At 45.8% G+C, this 23553-nt stretch overlaps 1 protein-coding gene across 5 annotated transcripts in view; it reads right to left on the bottom strand.

Moving 5' to 3' along the window:
- The window catches only part of LOC137563881 (putative tetratricopeptide repeat protein 41), a 110539-nt gene that overhangs the window by 68757 nt on the left and 18229 nt on the right, over positions 1–23553 (bottom strand). For all 5 annotated transcript variants that reach the window (XM_068276923.1, XM_068276922.1, XM_068276926.1 and 2 more), the window contains 3 exons: positions 17087–17270; positions 7295–7491; positions 1265–1428 (listed from right to left, as the gene is read on the bottom strand). In XM_068276923.1, the coding sequence (XP_068133024.1) occupies positions 1265–1428; positions 7295–7491; positions 17087–17270 (545 nt within the window). The remainder of the gene's footprint in view (positions 1–1264; positions 1429–7294; positions 7492–17086; positions 17271–23553) is intronic.

Below are 23553 nucleotides of genomic sequence, written 5' to 3'. Positions count from 1 at the left end.
GCTAATACTGTGATTGAGGGAGGGCCCCTTGGGGCCCCTCTGGCCCAAGGGCCCCGATGCGGTTGCTACCTCTGCACCCCCTATTGCTGCATCACTGATATCTTCCTTAACTTTCCTCTGTTAGAGAATGGCAACATTTCAGAGCTTTGTTGCATTGCTGAATTTGGGAAGGACCAGAACTATATTTGTAGGATGATCATGCCTGTCACTCTCTGATTACATGAGGCCGGTTTCAAACTGCAGATTGGCGGTAGCGTTACGGTGCGGTTCGGAGACCACACTGCACGACAAAAACAGGCCTTCGAGGATTACCACGTTAATACGCGGTAATCCCCATCTGCCAGCCGGCCAAGCAGGAAGTGACGCTCACTTCCTAATCGATGACTTGCACGGAAGCGGTTTGCCCATAGAAATCCTCCAGAGGAATTTCAGATCTATCTACAACTCTCTTTACTTTTATCAGTAAACTATACATTCCAATAACCGTCAATGCTCTTTGCATTGATTAGTTTAGTCAACCCAATTATTGTAGCCAATATGTTAGCCTACTTTTTAATAATTATGGCCCTGAAGTAATTAGAGCCAGGTCTCACCTGCAATCGCAAGTGCCCCAAAAGCACTGCTAGTGCTGATGCAGCAATAATTACCTCCACATAGGAAATGCAGCAATCATAACATGTTGCTGCAATTTTTCACCCTCCCATATAGCTAAAGGCCCATTGTTTCTCCTATATAATGCAGTCTTTGCTACCACCCCCATGCAACTTTTGCCCCCCAAATAATGCAACTTTTGCCACATACATAATCCACCCTTTGTCCGCTAAATTAATGCCTTTCTCCCATACACAATGGCCCATGTGCAATTCACGTTTTCTCCTGAGTTTTCTCCTAGGTGATATTTTTACAACTTGTCATAAAATGCCTTTTAAGTCGCCAGCATGCAAGAATATACTCAGAATACATTTGATAGTACTTTTTCACCAACTTTTTGGTACTTTTTTAATTGTAAAATGCTGAAAATTTAGTTTACAGAGAAGATGAAAATGATCTCCTAGGAGATAACTCAGGTGAAAAAATGAATTGCATATGGGCCAATGTGTGCATACACACACACACCACTTCCCCATGGAACTCTGGCTGAGAAACCCTGCAAACATTGTTTTGATCCGCAAGCACACAACTATCTTTTATACAGTATAGCGGTCATGGAGAAGAGACACTAAAAAATAAAATAAGCTGTGATTAGCAATCAGTATCTCTGTACCTGCTCTGCTGATAGACCATGAATTCCAGAGAGTTCATCTACTGCATCTAGGATAAGGACACATGGTCTGAGTGCCACAGATGCCAGGAAAGCTTGCACAAGTAATGAAAAGTCCCAGAGGTCACTGATATTCTCACTAGAATACACATCTTCAATCTGCATATCTAGGAAACAAAGTATTAAAAAAAATGTCAGTGTATGATTTACAATATATTCAACTAAATAATCAAACACGATGGCAAGAAAACAATTATTTTTATGTGAAATAACAAACGTACAGATAGCAGATGCCTGTCCATATCTAACAACAATTCTGGCAGAGACATTTACAGATAGTAGTGAGCAGATCAGTCTGTAGCAGGGTGCTGTGAATCCCAAATCTACAAGTGCAGTGAACCAAGCATTAGACCCTTTACCAGTTAATGAACTATCCCATCATGCTCTATGGCCTAGTGCACACCAAAAACCGCTAGCAAATCCGCAAAACGCTAGCGGTTTTTGAAGCGTTTTTTTTCTTATTATTATGAAGCGTTTTGCTAGCGTTTGCGGTTTTGTGTAGCGTTTATTACTTAAAGTGAAGCGTTTTTGGTAGCGTTTTTGTGTAGCAGATTACAGATATTGTTACAGTAAAGCTGTTACTGAACAGCTACTGCAACAGAAACGCCTGGAAAACCGCTCTGATCTGGCGTTTTATCAAGCGTTTTTCCTATCCAAAAATGCTGCAGCCCGGGAGTTTGCGTTTCAGCTAAAACCGACCTGCTCTGGTGTGCACCAGCCCATTGAAATACATTACCCAAGCGTTTCCTCAGCCGCAAGCATTCCTAAAAACGCAACCGAACCGCTCTGGTGTGCACTAGGCCTATGAATGTATTGTTTCCTTAGAACTCTTGGAGAGCAGTGTACATCTCATTTATACCTTCAGCAAAGGTTTACCATTTGGCCAGTTTACCAGTTAGCAGCAAACTTTTATAATGCCAGGATGATAAAGGCACGGCCTTCTAATAAAGAGTCATCACATGACCTTTGTACATATATTTACATCACAGATGTGTCAGTAATGATAGGGCAATCTGGGGAAATGCCTCAGTAACTGGAGGCCAATAAAACCTGATGAAGTGCTGCCTTTAAGAGTGCGTACACACATCCAATTCTCACAGGCCGATACACTGACCAATCTTGCCACTTAGTATGAGGGCCAACAGATTCCAAATACTATGAACAAATTGTGCAGGTAAGCTCTCAAACTACATGGAAGTGGTCAAATTGGCCAATCAAAATTGGATACGTTTATCAGGCTAATTTACACTAACTTACTAATAGCTAAATGATGTGAGGGCTATTGGACCATTTTACTAATTCACATCCAGATGAAGGAGGCGGGATACATTTTAAAATACTGCTTTTTGATTATGATTATGAAACTATGGCCCATATGCAATTTACTTTTTCTCCTGAGTTATCTCCTAGGTGATATTTTCTAAATTTTCAATAAAATTATTTTTATACCACCAGCAAGCAAGAAAATACTCAAAATAATTTTAATAGGACTTTTCACCTACTTTTTAATACTTTTTCAGTTGTAAAGTGCTAAAAGGTTATTTTAAATAGAAGATGAAAAAGTATCTCCTAGGAGAAAACATAGGAGAAGATGTGAATTGCATATGGGCCTATGTAGTGAGACTTAGCAGATACCACCAAGCAGTACTGTCAAAGGAACATACTTTACAGCACACCTGACCCGAACACAAACTTATTAACCACTTGCCGACCGCGCACTCATACCGCGCGTCGGCAAAGTGGCAGCTGCAGGACCAGCGACGCAGTTCTGCGTCGCAGGCTGCAGGCTAATTAATCAGGAAGCAGCCGCTCGCGCGAGCGGCTGCTTCATGTCAATTCACGGCGGGGGGCTCCGTGAATAGCCTGCGGGCCGCCGATCGCGGCTCGCAGGCTAAATGTAAACACAAGCGGAAATAATCCGCTTTGTTTACATTCGTACAACGCTGCTAACAGTAGCAGCGTTGTACCAGATCAGCGATCCCCGGCCAATCAGCGGCCGGGGATTGCTGTCACATGACAGGCAGGAGCCTGTTAGAGGCTGCACAGGACAGATCCGTTCCTGTGCAGCCTCTGATCTCCGGGGAAGGGAGGTAGGAGAGGGAGGGGGGGGAAATTTCGCCGCGGAGGGGGGCTTTGAGGTGCCCCCCCCCCCCCCGCAACACTCAGGCAGGCAGGAGCGATCAGACCCCATCAGCACATCATCCCCCTAGTGGGGAAAAAAGGGGGGCGATCTGGTCGCTCTGCCTGCACCCTGATCTGTGCTGGGGGCTGCACAGCCCACCCAGCACAGATCAGCTAAAACAGCGCTGGTCCTTAAGGGGGGGGTAAAGGGTGGGTCCTCAAGTGGTTAAATGAACATATGAGCACAACACTTATCCCCTGCAGATTCTTTTCACCATCTACTCCTTCCATCATCCCATTTGGCCAAGGCTCGTTTAACGAAAAACAGCTCCTTCATCTTTAAATTGGCCCTGACCCCAGAAATACTTCCAGCTCAGCACCCCTTCTTAGCCTGCATGTGAGTGTGAGTGCATGAGTTCTGAGATGAAATGCATAAGGAAACTAAGTGTAATGATCCGCTCAGCTGGCTGCACAGGCAGACAGCTGTTTGACCATTCCTCTAGTCTGTGGGCTGCAGGTCTCTGGAAGAGAGACCTGTCTTTCCTTTGCAAGTTTCTGATCTGCAAATCACCTATATGCCTCCTTTGTAGGCTGGCAGTATAAAAGCCATGTTTTTCCAGAGTCCTTTGCTGGTCATCCTTCATGGTTTGTTGAAACACTCCTAGAGTGTCAGCCGTGCTATTGTGTTAAAGTTATCTTAGAGTAATTCTTGGGACTGCACTAGGCAGCTTCCCTAGTGCAGTTAGGTTGCTATCTGTTTTGTCTTTATTGCCTCTCTGTTGCAATTGTCCTGTCGCCAACGGTGGTTGTCAGGAAATCGTTCTGTCTGTCTGGGGTGCTAACCAGAGCAGCGGTTGCTACTGGTAGTCCCTTCTGTTCATCTGTCTGTCTTGTTTGGATCGCACTAGCCTCTAGCGGTAGCTTCTGATCTATGTTCTTGGAGGGTAAGCTGGAGCAGCAGTTGCTACCGGCTACCTCATCTGTCTGTCATGATTGGATCGCACTGGCCCCTAGCGGCTGTGGATCCTTCTGATCTGCTATCCTGTTCCTGTACCTGGATCGCACTCGCTCTGGCGGAAAGAGCAGTGGATCTTCCCTATCCTGTTCCTGAACCCGGATCACACTCGCTCTGGCGGAAAGAGCAGTGGATCTTTCCTAGCCTGTTCCTGAACCCGGATCACACTCGCTCTGACGGAAAGAGCAGTGGATCTTTCCTCTCATATTCCTGTTTCCCGTATGTCTGTCTTGTCTGATACGAAAGCTTGCTGTAGGCTCGGTGTGGTAACTGTTTAGCAAGCGTTCATGTTCTCTCTTTTCGTGTTTGTCTGTCTTTGGTCAGTCAGGGTGCCGTGCTTGTCTCTGTTGCGCTTTTCGTGCGGAGACCGCGCTGTAAATGCGTTCGCTGTTGCGAATGAGTGCGGTGTTCGCATTTAGCTAGCGTTTGTTGTTTTCGTTATTTCTCGTTGTTGTTTGCTGTGCCTTTGCTCTTCTTGTGCTCTGTCCTTTTCTGTCTGGTGTCTCTTGGCAATCGCCATTCTCTGTGATTGCGTTCTTGCTTTTGTTTCTGCTGATGTGTGTTCGCCGTCGCTGGGTGGCGACTAGATTGGTGTACACGCATTCATCCTGTATCTGTGCTCTTTCTCTTTAAGGGCTGTTCAGCCCCGCATTGTCTTAGATCTGTACAATTCCCATCTGGCATTTGTGGCCGTGCAGAGGCTGTGCTCGTCTGCACTCCACAGCGCCATCTGCCGGTGAGAATTGCCCTCTGCTGGTGCATTGCACCTAGCCTGGGTTCACCTAATTATACACTTGTGGAGGGTTTTCGCTGTGTCAGTGCACATCTTGTGCGCTGAACACGAAAAAGATTCCGCAAACGTTACACTAAGGCAGGGCCGGGCCGAGGCATAGGCTGGAGAGGCTCCAGCCTCAGGGCGCAGTGTAGGAGGGGGCGCACAATTCATTCAGCTGTCATTCCTAATTGTGTATGAAGTAGAAAGAAATAAGAAAAGGGGATACATAGCAGTGACTGCAAGCCAGATAGCTAGATATTAAGGTGTTGGGGAGGTTGTGGGCCCTGTGGCCCTCTTAGTCTAATAGCAATCAGTGTGTGACGGCTGGGGTGGGAGGGATGGAGGGGCGCACTTTGGTGTCTCAGCCTTGGGTGCTGGAGGACCTTGTCCCTGCTCTGCACTAAGGTACAACAAGAGTACCTTTAATTAATGTAATCTCTGAGTTAAGCCTTAGCACTTTTGTAGTGTTTTATCCTACCTGGGCGCCTCTTCCTCCTGTTGCATTCTATACCCTCTCTTGTGGGGTGACTTCCTGCCTGCACCGGATCAGTCCATATCTGTATAGAGAGTGACCAACAAGCACAGAGAGACATTTTGCTACTGAGTAGAAATGGTTATTCTCCACAGGTTGCTCTGCTTGCAATCTCATCTTGAGTATCATCTTATCTTAATAAGATCCTTCTTTTAGATTGAACATATTACAATAGTTGGGCTTCTGCATTTATTGCTTTAAGGTTATATGGCCTTATATCTCTCAAGTTTTTAAGATATATCTATCTTAGCAGATTTATTATGCAAAAAATAGTAACAATGAAAACACTATTATTAATATTAGCAGCATAATAAGGTCAGGTTTGCAATGAAAAGGGAATCCTTTCTTTTAACATGATATACCATAACTCAATAAGCTTAAACATATACATATAACAGTTGCTCATTTGTTTTTGTTTTTTTTCTTTTAGTTTAAATAAACAGCTGCACAATCCAATAGGGGTTTTTTGATCATGATGATGAAATAAGAGAGGAAGGATCCAAAGCAAGGGAATTCTCATGGGGATATATATTGGTGGTCAAGTAGCACCTGAAAGGCAGATGGGGAGATCAAAAGTACAGTAATAGAGTTTAATAAATCACAGTGTAAATATAATTGCAATCGGTTAAAATCTAAAATGTAATTAACTTTAATTTGCTGAGAAGAGCACAAACCAGCTTAAAGTGATTCTGTAGTAAAAAAAGAATAATGAAAGGGCTATGGAGGCTTTCATATTTACTTCCTTGTTAATAATGTCAGTTGCCTGTCTATCCTAATGAGCTTTTTGGATTCAGTCTGAATCTGACACATGAAACAAGCATGCAGCCAGAGTCAAACTTTAGCCAGAGTAAGAGTAAAGGTGAATTCGGTCACTATGACAGTGCTGGAACTAGGCGACTTGACTCAGAGGAACATAAGGAAACAAAGGTTCCTGCTAAGATTAAGGACCTGCATGTCCAAAACATGTCAGCTGGCTGGCTGCTTGGGCCTGAGCCAACTAATGCAGTTGTGTCCGCTTTTCAGTTACCCATCATGTTATAAGTGGACAGAAGTGGACACAACTGCTTTAGAGGGCTCAGGCCCTTTGGCTTTTACCTGTTTCAATAAAGTGAGTTAAACACTGTGCGGAACCTTTGTTTCCTTCTTTAGCCAGAGTAAATAGTCTGCATTATGGATCACACAAATGAAGCATTATGGATCACACAAATGAAGCATTATGGATCACACAAATGAAGCATTATGGATCACACAAATGTGGCATTATGGATCACACAAATGAAGCGTGCACCACTGTAAGTTAGACTGACCCAGTAGGAGGCACAGAGGTGCAAAGCCAAAAGAACATTAACTGAATAGAATAAAAGTGCTGCACCGCACGGTAACTGCTTGGTCTACATACCCGTTCTGAGTCAGTTGCTGAAAGTACTACAGGAAAAAGATTAGAAAGGCAGTCAGACAACTGGCATTATTTTAAAAGGAAATGAATATGACAGCTTCCATGACGATCTTACAGTATGAGAAAGTACTTACCAAAATAATCACACTGGAGCAGTATAACACAATATCTTAAGAAGCACATGATGTCATTACTCCTTCCATTCCCTCCTACAAAATATGGGATCACTGTAACATCAGGATGATGTTTCCAAAACAAACTCAGCCATTTTGCTACTGTTGTTGACTTTCCACAGCCTTGATCTCCATGTAACAGAAGAATGGACTTTAACCTAGTAGAATCCAAGAAACATATGGGTTGAAGTGCAATACCCAATCACAAAAAAACTATAAGAGCTGGTGTGTAGTTCCTGGATAGTGTACTAGGTAAGGGCTCTGCCTTTGACACAGGAGACCTGGGTTAGAATCTTGGTTCTTCCTATTCAGTATGCCAGCAGCACCTATTCAGTTAGGAATTTTTCCTCTAGACTTTCACCTAAAACACAAATATATAAACTAACCTATAGGGACACCGGGGACATTCCTTTACTTGCATGAGTGAAGCATTGCCTTAAAGCACACTGCAACGTGCTCACATTATACTAAGCCTTAAAAAAAATCTGAGAGTTGAACCCCTTTCCCCATTTAAGCAGCTAGTAGTGTTTGCTGCACACTGAAGATGGCTATAAACTATAGGTCTCTGATGGTCTGTCAGTACATACATCCATATCTTAAAGAGGAACTCCAGTGAAAATAATGTAATAAAAAAGTGCTTAATTTTTTTAAATAATTATGCATAAATGATTTAGTCAATGTTTGCTCAATGTAAAATCTTTCCTCTCCTTGATTTACGGTACAGTCTGATATTTATCACATGGTGACATTTTTACTGCTGGCAGGTGATGTCACTGGAAGGAGATGCTGCTTGCTTTTTTGGCAGTCGGAAGCAGCTGTTATTTCCCACAATGCAACAAGGCTCCCACAGTGTGATGTCAGGACCTCAGAGCTGTGAGACATTAACATCACACTGTGGGAGGTGTTTCACCACAAAATCAGCCAGAGCCCCATAATACGTTTGAGAAAAGGAATAGATTTCTCATGGGAAAGGGGGTATCAGCTACTGATTGGGATGAATTTTAATTCTTGATTACGGTTTCCCTTTAAAGAGAACCTGTGACAAAAAAAAGTTCCCAAGGGGGGTACTCACCTCGGGTAAGGGGAAGCCTCGGGGTCCCAATGAGGCTTCCCCCTCCGCTGTAGCTGCAGGCAATCCAGCGCCGATAATCCAGGCTCAACAAGCCTGACAAGGTACATTTATTTACCTACCCTGGCTCCAGCGGGGGCACTGCTGCAGCTCTTAGCGCGGAGATAGGCGGAAATAGACGATCTCCGTCGGGTCCGCTCTACTACGCGGAGAGGCGATACTGCGAATGAGTTCATTTTGGCACGTGGCTCTGAGAGCTGAGCGCCGAGGCTCGGCGCTGTCATAGCAGCAAAGCTATGATGCGTGCCCCGCGTAGCGGTAATTCAGGGCTCTGACGGCTGCCAGACCTCGAATTACATCTCCCTCGAGTTGCCGCAACTCGGAGGGGGAATAGTATTTAACATCGCCTCGGAGTTTAGCGGCAGTGGGGAAATTTGGCTCTCCCCACGCCGAAATGAGCGGCGCCAACATAATATGCACCCCCGATACTGCGCCTGCTCTGGAGCCGGGAAGGTAAATATTTACATCCCTGCCGTTCGGAGGGCCAGAGCGAGACCACCGTGGGACACAGGAGGACAGGGGAAGCCTCGATAGGATCCGTAGGCTTCCCCCTACCGAGGTGAGTACCTCCCCAAGGGGGAACTTTTTGTCGCTACAGGTTTTCTTTAAACAAGTCAGTGAGAGAAAAACCAAAGTCGCCCGACAGTGATTGGAACCTGATCCCTCGGGTGACATTGCAGGGCCGAAGCTGTGCAGATGCATCACTCGCTTGCAAGCGAGCAACCTGTTCTGCTCTCTGCAGGGGGCAGAGTGGCGTGGGAGTGACATCACCTGGCAGGCAGGGTAAGTTGGGAGAACAACACTCTCGGGCGTCGCTCAGCCAAAGTATTCTGTTAGGATGAATTGACCAAGAGGGGTCGTGGCTGCCGCTGGATTCTCGGCAGAGCCAGTTGGCATCAGAAAGTTCCTTGGTACCTTTAGCCACAAAACGGGAAAAGTGCTAGGGAAGCTGAAATTCTCTTTCCACCTGATAGTGACAATGTGTTCTGACACTGACCATACATGTCTACGTGCCACCAGAAGGTGGCTTTGCGCAGTTTTCTGATGTAAAGTGCCCATACCTTGCACTTGCAGTACGCCAATTTAGGGATTTCACCTACCTCAATGTGTGCCGGAATACTAGTTTAATTTGGGATAATGCTTGCTGCTGTGCTGTACTCCTGACCCAATCTCTTCCTGATTCCACTCATTCTTCCCTTCCATATCTTTTCCCAGTACTGTACATATTTAATCAGACAAGACAAGACACAGAACATTTATATAGAGCTTTTCTCCTGGCGGGCTCAAAGCGACAGAGCTACAGCCACTAGGATGAGCTCTATAGGAAGTAGCAGTATTAGGGAGTCTTGCCCAGGGTCTCCTTAATGAATAGGTGCTGACTTACTGAACAGCAAGAACCAAAATTCTAAGCCTAGTATCCTATGTCAGAGACAGTGCCCTCAACCTGTACACTATCCAGCTAATTCATTGTTATGTATTGGCTAGTTGGTCACGGTGGCATGGCTGTTTCTATCAGTTTTGTCTCACCAGTTTGTGTGTATTTGAACTGACAATAATTGCATTGTTTTCATTTCACTCATCAGTATAAGTTATAATTTTGGCCACTTGCTCTACTGCCTGTGAGCTTTAAACACTTGGCATGCAGCTACCGGTAACTAGTCAATTTCTACCAGCATGCATAAATCAGACAACCAACCTTTTCATTATAATATTCAGATGGTTACACACATAATAAGTCTGCAGTGGTTATCTTTTCACCAATATTATTCTTTATTATCTGAGTTTGGGGTTTGAAGGACTTCTTATCAGATCCTGCAGCTGCTATTACATAACCAGCAAGATTAGATGAATAAACCCACATTGGTACTGATAAATAGCACTGCTTCTCTTTCTGTTAGAATAATCACCAGATGAAAATTAGCTGCATGCAAAACCCCAGAACTCTGTCCTGTATATAACCACACAGTTTTGCTTCCATGTAAAATATAATCTGCATACAGTCGAAGTGTCTCCCACACACATAGTAGACCTTTAGCACCTGTGTCTGCAATGCAGGGGTGGGGGTAGAGCAGTTAGATATGCTAGCGCTAGCCAGTTAAAGATAAGCTGGAGAACCATGACTAATAAAGTCCAAGATTGAGACAATGAAATACAGGAAGAAATGCTGTGATGTCCAGTGAAAGTGTACCTCTACCTCCAGCGCGGTAAAAATAATCTCCCTTGGGTGTTGCTTGGTGTATATTTTTGGACAATACTGAAATAGAGTTTATCTGTTTTTAATTATAGCAATTACTAGCGTGAATGAGTGCACTCAGTATATTTTATCCTTGCTGGACTTTATATTTGCACTAGTGACTTTATTTGCAGGATGGAGTTGTGCTTACATCTAACCAGGAAACACATGTGCAACTTTCTGCTATTGGCTTGGAGTATTTTTTCCTTGCATTTGCATTTACCCATTGTTGTATACTCTAGTCCAGCAGCACTGCAGGCACGTGCTGAAATCGATCCATAATTGGCTTTTTGATGTTTAAAGGAGAACTGTAGTGAGAGTTATATAGAGGCTGCCATATTTATTTCCTTTTAAGCAATACCAGTTGCCTGGCATCCTGCTGATCTATTTGGCTGAAAAAGTGTCTGAATCACACCAGAAACAAGCATGCAGCTAATCTTGTCATATCTGTCTAAATTGTCAGAAAAACCTGATCTGCTGCATGCTTGTTCAGGGTCTATGGCTGAAAGTATTAGAGGCAGAGGATCAGCTGGATAGCCAGGTAACTGATATTGCTTAAAAGGAAATAAATATGGCAGCCTCCATACACCTCTCTCTACAGTTCTCCTTTAAGGCCCGCCTTAAAGAGAAACCGTGACCAAGAATTGAACTTCATCCCAATCAGTAGCCGATACCCCCTTTTACATGAGAAATCTTTTCCTTTTCACAAATGGATCATCAGGGGGCGCTGTATGGCTGATATTGTGGTGAAACCCCTCCCACAAGAAACTCCGGAGGACCATGGTCCTGGCAGTTTCCTGTCTGCAAACTTTGTTGCATTGTGGGAAATAGCTGTTTACAGCTGTTTCCAACTGCCAAAAAGCAAGCAGCAGCTACATCACCTGCCAGCAGTAAAAATGTCACCATGTGACGTCAGAATGCAAATCAGGGATTTAAAAGATTTTAAAATGGGCAAACACTGACTAAATAATTTATACATTATAAATCATTTATACAATTATTGTAAAAATGCAGCACTTTTTTTATTACATTATTTTCACTGGAGTTCCTCTTTAAATGTTTAATTCACCGCCTTGCTGGTCAGACGTTGTCCCCCTTAATGTGCAATGTGCGGCCGGTGCATATTACCTGTTGAGATGTCGGCAAACTGTTCTCGAACAGTTCGCCGGCGAACACCTCACACTGTACTTCTTCCGGGTCGCTATTACCTGTAGTAGTACGGCTGCGCTGGCCTGGCCGTGTGCATCCTTGATCGCGCGCCTGTTGCCGGGCACTTTCTTCGCATGTGCGTGACGTCACGCTCATGTGCAGAGAATGCCGAGCAACAGGCGCGCGATCAAGGATGTGCACCGCCAGTCCAGCGCACCCGTACTAATACGGGTCATAGCGACTCGGAAGTAGTACTGGCCCATAGAGATTCGCTGGCGAACTGTTCGCCAGCATCTCTAATTACCTGTTCATGGTCGCCGTTTCTCCTCCACTGGCTCCAAGCGCTGTCCTTCGCACATAACACGCTCCACATGGTTGCCAGAGTAACGCGGGTGAGTGTGTGACGTAATGTATAATGCAGTGGGCAGTGGGGGAACATTGCACATTACGGGGACAGCATCGGGGGTTTCATCACTCGTCCCGATACCGCTCGCCATTACCACCATGTACCCGATGCAGCAAGTCGGCCCTACATCTTGCAGCATGTCTGGCCGATTTATACGACCAACTTCGGCATGAAACTGGTCACATCATCAATCGGGCATGCGCTTGGCGGCACCGATTCGATTAGAATAAATGAGTAGGATGGTCGATTGCATTATGTGCTAATGTGTGGATAGCTCCTTGAATACACATCAAGTTGTGGATCCACTAATTTTTTCCCACGAGTTTGGTTTGATGTGGATATCTTAGAGTGGTATTAGCATTGTACTCACTTGATAGTGTTAATCCCTATTGGCTGGGGAGTTAAGGTAGTCATAAACATGACGATTATGGGAAGATTCGACAAAGAGACACATTTATCTCTAATCGAATTAGAGATACATTTGTTTCTTTGTCTAAGCTGCCCATACACTACGGGCCTAATCCTGTCCGTTTTCAGCATGAAATCTTCAGGGAATCGGCTGAGCCTGCCACATCTGCACCGCAGTTGCCCCCCAATGTATAAATGTGTCCCCCCACAGTGTGTACATTTATACATTACCTGTCCTGTAGCAGCCGGGTTCTAAGAGTCGCATACAAACGTACACGCTGGCGGCGCATAGTGTCTGATGTCAGATGCTACGCACCACCAGTGTGTATGTAGAGAGATGAGCGGACACCGCGTGGAGGCGGCTACAGGACAGGTAATGTATAAATGCACACCCCGGAGGGCACATTTATACATTGCGGCAGCAGCAGCAGGGGTTTTGTTGTTTCATCGCTTGTTCCGAAATCAGCCACCGTACCGCCGCACACCCGACCAACCAACTTCGGCAGGCGCAGAGCTAGGGGGGGTCGGGGTAGGACAAGTGCCCCGGGGTGCCTGGTCCCCAAGGGCGCCCTCCGCCTGGCTGAGCTGCGGGGTTTTTTTTTTTTTGTTTTTTTTTTTTTGGCGGGTGAGGGGAGCAGCGCAGAGAAGAGGGAGAGGTGTGCGGACGGTGGGGAAGGGGGGCCATATCCCCCCTCCTTCCCTCACCTTAGGTGCTCTCTCCCTCCCTCGCTGTCCCCTCCAATGTCCGGGTGGCTCTTGGCTGGCAGCGGCGGGCGGAACTCACCTCCGTCTCGCTCCAGCGCCGGGCGGAAGTTCGGGTGCGCAGCCGCTGCTCTGGTCTGGACCAGACCAGAGTAGTGGCAGATCCATCCGGCGCTGCGACGAGACGGAGGTAAGTTCCGCCCGCCGCTGCCAGCCACCCGGACATTGGAGGGGACAGCGAGGAAGGGATAGCAGCTCTTCTCTGCGCTGCTCCCCTCCTGCTGGGGAGGGGGACACCTGACCTGGCTACCTACTCTGGGCACATATACCCCTGCCTACATATACTGGACATATATCCCCTGGCTACCTACTCTGGGCACATATACCCCTGGCTACCTACTCTGGGCACATATACCCCTGGCTACCTACTCTGGGCACATATACCCCTGGCTACCTACTCTGGGCACATATACCCCTGGCTACCTACTCTGGGCACATATACCCCTGCCTACATATATTGGGCACATATACCCCTAACTACATATACTGGGCATATACCCCTGGCTACCTACTCTGGGCACATATACCCCTGGCTACCTACTCTGGGCACATGTACCCCTGGCTACCTACTCTGGGCACATGTACCCCTGGCTACCTACTCTGGGCACATATACCCCTGCCTACATATATTGGGCACATATACCCCTAACTACATATACTGGGCATATACCCCTGGCTACCTACTCTGGGCACATATACCCCTGGCTACCTACTCTGGGCACATATACCCCTGGCTACCTACTCTGGGCACATATACCCCTGGCTACCTACTCTGGGCACATATACCCCTGGCTACCTACTCTGGGCACATATACCCCTGGCTACCTACTCTGGGCATATATACCCCTGGCTACCTACTCTGGGCACATATACCCCTGGCTACCTACTCTGGGCACATATACCCCTGGCTACCTACTCTGGGCATATATACCCCTGGCTACCTACTCTGGGCACATATACCCCTGGCTACCTACTCTGGGCACATATACCCCTGCCTACATATACTGGGCATATACCCCTGGCTACCTACTCTGGGCACATATACCCCTGACTACCTACTCTGGGCACATATACCCCTGGCTACCTACTCTGGGCACATATACCCCTGGCTACCTACTCTTGGCACATATACCCCTGCCTACATATACTGGGCATATACCCCTGGCTACCTACTCTGGGCACATATACCCCTGGCTACCTACTCTGGGCACATATACCCCTGGCTACCTACTCTGGGCACATATACCCCTGGCTACCTACTCTGGGCACATATACCCCTGCCTACATATACTGGGCATATACCCCTGGCTACCTACTCTGGGCACATATACCCCTGGCTACCTACTCAGGGCACATATACCCCTGCCTACATATACTGGGCATATACCCCTGGCTACCTACTCTGGGCACATATACCCCTGGCTACCTACTCAGGGCACATATAACCCTGGCTACCTACTCTGGGCACATATTCCCCTGGCTACCTACTCTGGGCACATACCCCTGGCTACCTACTCTGGGCACATATACCCCTGCCTACATATACTGGGCATATACCCCTGGCTACCTACTCTGGGCACATATACCCCTGCCTACATATACTGGGCACATATACCCCTAACTACATATACTGGGTACATATACCCCTGGCTACATATACTGGGCATATATACCCCTGGCTACATATACTGGGCATATATACCCCTGGCTACATATACTGGGCACATATACCTCTGGCTACATATACTGGGGACACATACCCCTGCCTACATATACTGGGCACATATACCCCTGGCTACCTGTTCTGTGGACATCTCTACCCCTGGCTACCTGTTCTGGGGACATCTATACTGCTGGCCACCTATTCTGGGGACACCTATAGACCTGGGGCTACCTATTTTTGGGGAAGCACTGCTGTCAGATTGAGTGTATTTTGGGGAACTGCTGCCAGGTGAGAGGTGTCTACCATATTAAGGGAGCATTCTGCCTATTTATGTGAAATGCTGTCTATTTATGTGCCTCATGACTGCTGAATTTGTCTTGTTGGGGGCCTCATGGTTACTGAATTTGTATTGTTGGGGGCCTCATGATTTGTTAGGGGCCTCAAGATCGCTGAATTTGTCTTGTTAGGGGCCTCATGATTGCTGAATTTGTCTTGTTAGGGGCCTCATGATTGCTGAATTTGTCTTGTTGGGGGCCTCAGGATTGCTAAATTTGTCTTGTTGGGGGCCTCATGATTGCTGAGTTGGTCATGTTAGGGGCCTCATGTTTACTCATGATTGCGGAATTTGTCTTGATGGGGGGGGGCTCATGATTGCTGAATTTGTCTTGGAACATGCTGGAAGGTACATACTGAGGGAGGGTGGGTGAGCGTGAGCCTGCTAACCTCCATGTACATTTGAAGGGGCGTGACCAAATGTGGAGCACCCATAACCACGCCCACATTTGGTCACGACCCTTCACCTTAGGGGGCGCATTAATAGTCTTTGTCCCCGGGCGCTGAAAACCCTAGCTACGCCTCTGAACTTCGGCCCAATATCTTGCAGCATGTGCAATCGACAATGCGACCAATTTTCGTCCCGAAATTGGTCGCTTTGTCGGTCGGACATGCACTTGGCGGGACTGATTTTCATCCAATTCAATTATAATAATCAAATTGGATAGTCGATCGGCTTTCAAGTTGCCTGATGTATGGCCACTTTTATACTCTGATTCCTTAATAAAATTGTTAAATATATACTGTATTCTGGGAGGCCCTTCATACCACTAAACGTGTCCTTTTTGCTTTAGGAACTACATTTAGGCCCTTGTAAATTAACTCAAAGGGGCAGTGTATGCCTATTCCCCTGCTTTAAGTGAGTTGTATTTTTCCTTTACTGAAATAGATTGTTATGTTATCCATAATCATGAGGTGGTGGTCAAAATATCTGATTGCTGCTGGAATCTGTAGAGGACACAGGACAGACATTAATGCTCTTAGGTGTATATATTAATCCACTGAGTTGAATTTCTTGGCTCCAGCCTAAAATAATGGAAACTGAAAAAAAAATCCTTTTTGGACTTTGAGACCAGTCTTAACTTGTGATAAGAGGTTGTTAGACACCAATAAAAAGACAATGCGTTTCACAGGACCTGTCCGCCTCCTCAGGTCAATAGGAGTCAGTGTCTGAGCAATGTAACTTCGTTTCAGAGCAACATTTTGATGTCTAACAATAAAAATCTTAACTTCTTATCACAAAGTAAGTCTGTTCCTATTACTTACCTCCACTCACTACATATTGTATCACAATTAGGGTGCCTCCTCCCATCTTGAATTGTCTCCTCCCCTGTCCCAAGTGTTACTTCTGCAACTACATCCAGTGGTCCTTTGTTTTTTCTGGAGCCCGACCCACGTTGGCCCAACAAAGTCATCATAACCACGTGGAGACGGTATTTATCTACCTGCCCGAAATTGTGGTTGCCTATAGCAACCCACGTTTGAAAATAGTTTTTTTTCTACATTTCCCAGAAATACTACACTACTGGTGCTCTTTTTGCCTCCTTTTCTATCCAGTACCTGCGTTTCCAAACCTGAAATTAATATTAATCTACTGGACCTCCTAGAATTCCTTTGAGACCATTCAACAGTAAACTCAAGACATCTTCTACACCCACAACATACTATACCTTTCTGATGATTCAATATGATCCTCAAGACTAGTATGGGACAGCTGTTCATTTGTTAGTGTAACACAAGCAAAGGTGTCCAGCAGCACAAACAGCTTCTTTGATCCCTGCGAGGCCACAAAATCTTTACAGACACTCTCAGCATATGCTTCGTGATAGGCTTGTGCAAGACTCTGTTCATGACCTTAAATACACACAAGGAAAATTCACATAATAAGAGGTTAAATGGTGCTTACAAGCAGGCTAAATATGGCACACATGTAAATATTTAAAACTAGCTTACTGATTAACTATTTATATCACTTACCCTTACGTGTTACAGCAGGAATCAGTTACTGTATTAAGCTTACCACAGTTCAGTTTCAAGCAGATTTATTGACTTTGATCAAATATAGCTGAAATATCGTAAATGCCATACTACTGGTTTCATTCCAGGTGGTCCATAAATTAGTAGCACAACAGACGGTGAATCTGTGTTGATCAGGTTAGTATTATCAAGTCCTGATGGGGATCAGGTGATGCCTAATAAGTGTAGTTTATGGATGCTTGAAATCAATGTTAAAAAATAAGTCTAGTTTATACAGTACTATATCCCACACTGTATACTTACCATAAACACTATTAATGTTGAAATACAGTATTGAAAAACAAGACAAGACCAACTTAAAGCAAACCTGAGATGAAAACAACACAATGATTTTTACTTACATGGCGTCTCTTACAGCCCCCTGTAGTCCATGGGCGCCCTCCGTGTCCGCCTGATCTTGTCCGTTCTCCTGCTTTCACTCAGGTAGTCAGGGACTAGTGAGCCTTCTTGGTCAAGTTCCCATGGCCTGCAGCCACCGGAACTGACAAGCAGTTGTCTCTGACTGGCTCAGCCGGGGACTTTACCAGGGCTGACAGTGGGAGAACTGATGGTACTGGACAGACACCAAGGGAGCCAATGCATTATAAGGGACTGGAGGAGGCCCCAGGTACCGTAAGTATAAATCCTTGTGTTCTTTTCATGTCAGGTACAATTTAACTTAATGTAATACAGGTTTATTATTGTATAAAGTAGTGTAAAATTAGCTTTATGCATCTTGCAAGGCCAGGATTTTATTCTGATTGCTATTGAGTTCTGATTAACTGAGTTTTGAATAATGGGGTTTTACTGTATATAGTTTTGTACTTCAACAAATAAAAAGTTATTTAAGGTACCAACTTTGGTAGCATTGCTGTTTGAGATATGGGTCAAGTTCAAAATCAGCCTAACTACACTGTATTTGCAATTTTTTTCACCTTTACATAAGCAACATTTGGGACACCTTATTTGGGGCATCCAGCCTAGCCAGTACACCCACTGGCAGCCTATTTGCAGCCTAAAGGTGGCCATCCACTGGTCAATATGGCCAGAAGCTAGATCCCTCTCCGACCATGATCTAACCATAGAGGTATCTATCGGCTCAATTCCCTCCTCATGCTACACAGCATGAAATCTTTAAAAATCTGTGTGTTCCTGCTTAACCACTTAAGGACCGGGCTATTTTTTTAAGTATCTGTGCTGCGTGGGCTCTCCAGCCCACAGCACAGATCATATAACAAGCAGGGCGACCAGACATCCCCCCTTTTTTCCCCACTAGGGGGATGTCCTGCTGGGGGGGGTCTGATCGCCACCGCTCTGTGTGGATGAGCGGGGGGGGGGCTCCTCAAAGCCCCCCTCCGCAGCGATTTCCGCCCTCTCTGCCCTTCCCTCCCTCTCCCTCTCGCTATGGGCTGCGCAGGACGGCTATCCGTCCTGCGCCGCCTAGGATAGGCTTCAGCCTATCAGATACTGGCGATCCGCGGCCAATCAGAGGCAAGGGATCGCCGATCTCCTTTACGGCGCTGCTGCGCAGCAGCGCCGTATGATGTAAACAGCGGGGATTTCTTCCCCGCTTGCGTGTTCAGCCTGCGAGCCGCGATTGGAGGCTCGCAGGCTGTTCACGGAGACACCCTCCGTGAACTGACATGGAACGGCCGCTCGAGCGGCCATTTCCATGGTAACACCACTTTGACCTGCCGACACCTATCGGCGTTAGGCGGTCGTTAAGTATTAAAGGCCTATGAGAACATAAGTATGGTCAAGGATACATATAAAAACATGGCATGACATCATGTCACTAACAGTCCTTCAGAGGAGCTCGCAATCTAAAGGCCCATACACACGTCCGTTTTTTAAGAACGACGGGTCGTTTGAACGTCCCGTCGTTCGCCCGCTAAATCGGGCGTGTGTACAGACTGTCGTTCGCGTGATAAGAGTGAGTTTGAGCGATCCGCCCGGCGGATCGCTCAAACTCACTCTTGTCACGCGAACGACAGTCTGTAAACACGCCCGATTTAGCGGGCGAACGACGGGACGTTCAAACGACCCGTCGTTCGTAAAAAACGGACGTGTGTATGGGCCTTAAACCTTACTACAGCCCGATGTCTCTGCCACAGTCTAAAGCCAGTATATGCACAAAAGGATCCGCAAGCCAACAGTGGTAGAAAATGCTGGTATTCTTTATTCAGGAATTCCACATGGCAAATGTTCAAAATCACAAGGTTCAACTGACGCTTGTCGGGCTTACAATCTGCCCTTAGTCATAGTTAAAAGTGAACCTGCAAGGGGAGGGCTTTATGTAGGTGGGGGGAAAACGCTCCGCCCTATACCTCAACCAGCCCTCGCCTTAAAGGGAACATTACATACATGAATTATCTTAAAAAAGACATAATAAATGTACAAAATTCATAAATATGCTCAGTTATGATTAATAGCAACTGACAACACGTTTAAAAATAATGTAAAAAAACGATACTGGAGAAAACATGACAAATATAAAGCCTGATATGAAAGCTCATTAGACAAAGGAGAGCAAAAAAATTTGCACAAATCCCATGTATAAAAGAGGATCAAAGGGAAATCAAGTACATTTGTTTAACAGTCATAAACAAGGTTCAAATCCCAGCGTGTATTGAGACCCCTAGGAGTGCGAGTGTCCATCCTATGGATCCAATAAGCTTCTCGCCTCAGCAATAATCTATAAGTGTCCCCACCTCTCTTGGGACTCACTATGCGTTCCACCCCTTGAAAAGTAAAGGAAGAAAGGTTACCCTCATGAATATTTTTGAAGTGTTTGGACACTGCCGACTTTTTGAAGGTTTTCCAATTGGTGCCACAAAAATCTTCAGCAATGCGAGCTCTTAAATTGCGAGTGGTGCATCCCACATATTGTAAGCGGCAGGAGGTGCAGGAAATAACATAAATGACGCACCTTGTGTCACAATTTACATATTGTTTGATAGGGACACTATTGCCAGTCGCAAAAGAAAGGATGGAGGAACCCTTCCTATGAAAGTGGCAGTAGTTGCAGGTTGGAAAACCACACGGATAAGAACCCACCGTAGCAAGCCAGGTGGGGACACGAGACAGGGGAGTGGATTGAAAGTGACTTGGAGAAAGGATTGATCCTAGGGTGCGTGCCCTTCTGGCAGAGAAACGACATCCCTGTTGTAGAATAACCTTAAGTTTGGGATCGGAATTCAGCACTGGAAGATATTTCCTCACAATATTAGTGATTTTATTAAATTCAAGGCTGTATTCTGTAACAAAAGTAATTCCCTCATCCTGGTCCCCACCCCGGTTCCTAGTAGTTAGAAGTTCACTGCGTGATCTCCTAGTGCCTCTAAAACGTCCCCGGGCTAGCTGGTTCTTAGTGTAACCTCTCTGTCTCAATCGGTTCTCGACTAAATTGCATTCTTGTTCCAATTCTTCAGGGCTGGAGCAATTACGAGCTGCTCGAGTGAATTCCCCTGTGGGAATAGCATTGATAGTGTGTCTAGGGTGACAGGAGCTGGCAAGAAGTATAGAATTACCTGCTGTGGGTTTGCGAAAAGTCTTGGTAGAAACTCGATGGAGCTTGGTGTCTCCAGTCAGGGTTAAATCTAGATAGTCAATGCAAGTGTCATGATGATTGATCGTGAAATTTAAATTTAGGTCATTGCAATTTACATATGCCAGAAAATCCTCGAGGAGGCCGGGAGGACCCTCCCACACCAAAAGTAAATCATCTATAAATCTGCCATACCAAACTATGTGGGAGGCAAAGGGGTTCTCATCCCCAAAGATGCGGAGCTCCTCCCACCAGCCCATGTATAGGTTGGCAAGGGAGGGGGAAAACTTTGCCCCCATGGAACCTCCGCATCTCTGGAGGTAGAACCCAGAGTCGAACATAAAATAATTGTGCGTGAGGAGGTACTCCACGGCCCCCCCGAGGAAAGACTGCAGGGAAATGTCAAAAGTGGAATATTTCTCAAGATGGAAATTTAAAGCTTTCAAGGCAAGACTATGCGGGATTGAAGAGTACAAAGAGGTGACATCTAAGGTCACCCAATGGAACTGATCCTCCCACACAAAATCATCGAAACTAGACAGAACGTGTCGAGTGTCCTGTAAGTAGCCTGGTAATCTCAGAACAAGGGGCTGCAGATGTGAATCAACCCACTCGCCAAGGCGCTCCCCCACGGAGCCGATGCCAGCCACAATGGGGCAGCCCCACGGGGGAGCGCCCGGCTTGTGTATCTTCGGGAGGTGGTGGAAAACCGGGACAACTGGGTGCAAGGGACACAGAAATTCGGACATGTTCCTAGTAATGACACCCATACTCTGTCCCAATTCCAACAGCCCCCGAAGATCAACGAGAAAATCCTGGGTAGGATCCCGGAGTAAGGGCCGGTACACATCCGCATCACCCAGCTGTCTTAGGGCCTCCTATTATGTCTTTTTTAACCACTTCACCACTGAGGGGTTTTACCCCCTGACCACCAGAGCAATTTTCACCTTTCAGCGCTCCTTCCATTCATTCGTCTATAACTTTATTATTACTTATCCCAATGAAATGAACTATATCTTGTTTTTTTCGCCACCAATTAGGCTTTCTTTAGGTGGGACATTATGCCAAGAATTATTTTATTCTAAATGTGTTTTAATGGGGAAATAGGAAAAAATGTGGGAAAAAATTATTATTTTTCAGTTTTCGGCCATTATAGTTTTTAAATAAAGCATGCTACTGTAATTAAAACCCATGAAATGTATTAACCCATTTGTCCCGGTTATAAAACCATTTAAATTATGTCCCTATCACAATGTTTGGCGACAATATTTTATTTGAAAATAAAGGTGCATTTTTTTCAGTTTTGCATCCATCCCTAATTACAAGCCCGCAGTTTATAAAGTAACAGTGTTATACCCTCTTGACATAAATATTTAAAAAGTTCAGTCCCTAAGGTAACTATTTATGTTTTTTTTTTTTATTGTATTTTTTTTTTTTTTTTTAATTACAAAAAAAAAAATAAAAAAAATTGGGGAGTGTGGGAGGTAATGAGTTAATTTATTGTGTAAATGTAATGTTTGTATATGTAAAATGCTTTTAGGGTGTAGTTTACTATTTGGCCACAAGATGGCCACAGAGTGTTTGTTTACATGCGACATGTAAGCGTCCGGAAGGACGCTTACAGGAAGCAGTAGGAGGCTGGGAGACTCACAATGATCTCGCTGTTTCTGAAAGAAGCAGCAGATCATTGCGGGGGCTTAGATCAACGAACGGGAATGGATTTTCCCGTTCATTGATCTCCGGGCGAGCGGGCGGCAGCGTGCACGAGCGGCGGGTGCGCGCGCACGAGCGGCGGGAGCGCGGACAGCGGCGGTAGCGCGGAAGGTACGGATTTCTCCGTCTCTGGTTTTTTAGGAGGGAAAAAAAGGGGCGGAGAAATCCGTACGCGTGGGGGTAAAGTGGTTAAGATAATTCATGTATGTAATGTTCCCTTTAAGGCGAGGGCTGGTTGAGGTATAGGGCGGAGCGTTTTCCCCCCACCTACATAAAGCCCTCCCCTTGCAGGTTCACTTTTAACTATGACTAAGGGCAGATTGTAAGCCCGACACGCGTCAGTTGAACCTTGTGATTTTTAACATTTGCCATGTGGAATTCCTGAATAAGGAATACCAGCATTTTCTACCACTGTTGGCTTGCGGATCCTTTTGTGCATATTCCTGGATTGGCTTGGCTTCCCAGATCCTGCACCCACTGGTCGAATTGATAGGGGGTCTTGAGTGTTCTGATCTCTCATGATTCATCTAAAGCCAGTATGGGGGTCTGCTAAACAATGAACTTATCAGTATGTCTTCTGTTCTTCCACTAGCTATTTTAGTTTAACCACCCTGGCGTTCTATTAAGATCGCCAGGGCAGCTGCATGAGGGTTTTTTTTAAATAAAAAAAAAAATATTTCATGCAGCCAACTGAAAGTTGGCTGCATGAAAGCCCACTAGATGGCGCTCCGGAGACGTTCTTCCGATCGCCTCCGGCGCCCAGAATAAACAAGGAAGGCCGCGATGAGCGGCCTTCCTTGTTTTGCTTAGATCGTCGCCATAGCGACGAGCGGAGTGACGTCATGGACGTCAGCCGACGTC

This window comes from Hyperolius riggenbachi, chromosome 3 (assembly GCF_040937935.1).
Source record: "Hyperolius riggenbachi isolate aHypRig1 chromosome 3, aHypRig1.pri, whole genome shotgun sequence".
Lineage (NCBI taxonomy): Eukaryota > Metazoa > Chordata > Amphibia > Anura > Hyperoliidae > Hyperolius > Hyperolius riggenbachi.
This window is presented reverse-complemented; position numbering and strand designations above follow the sequence as displayed.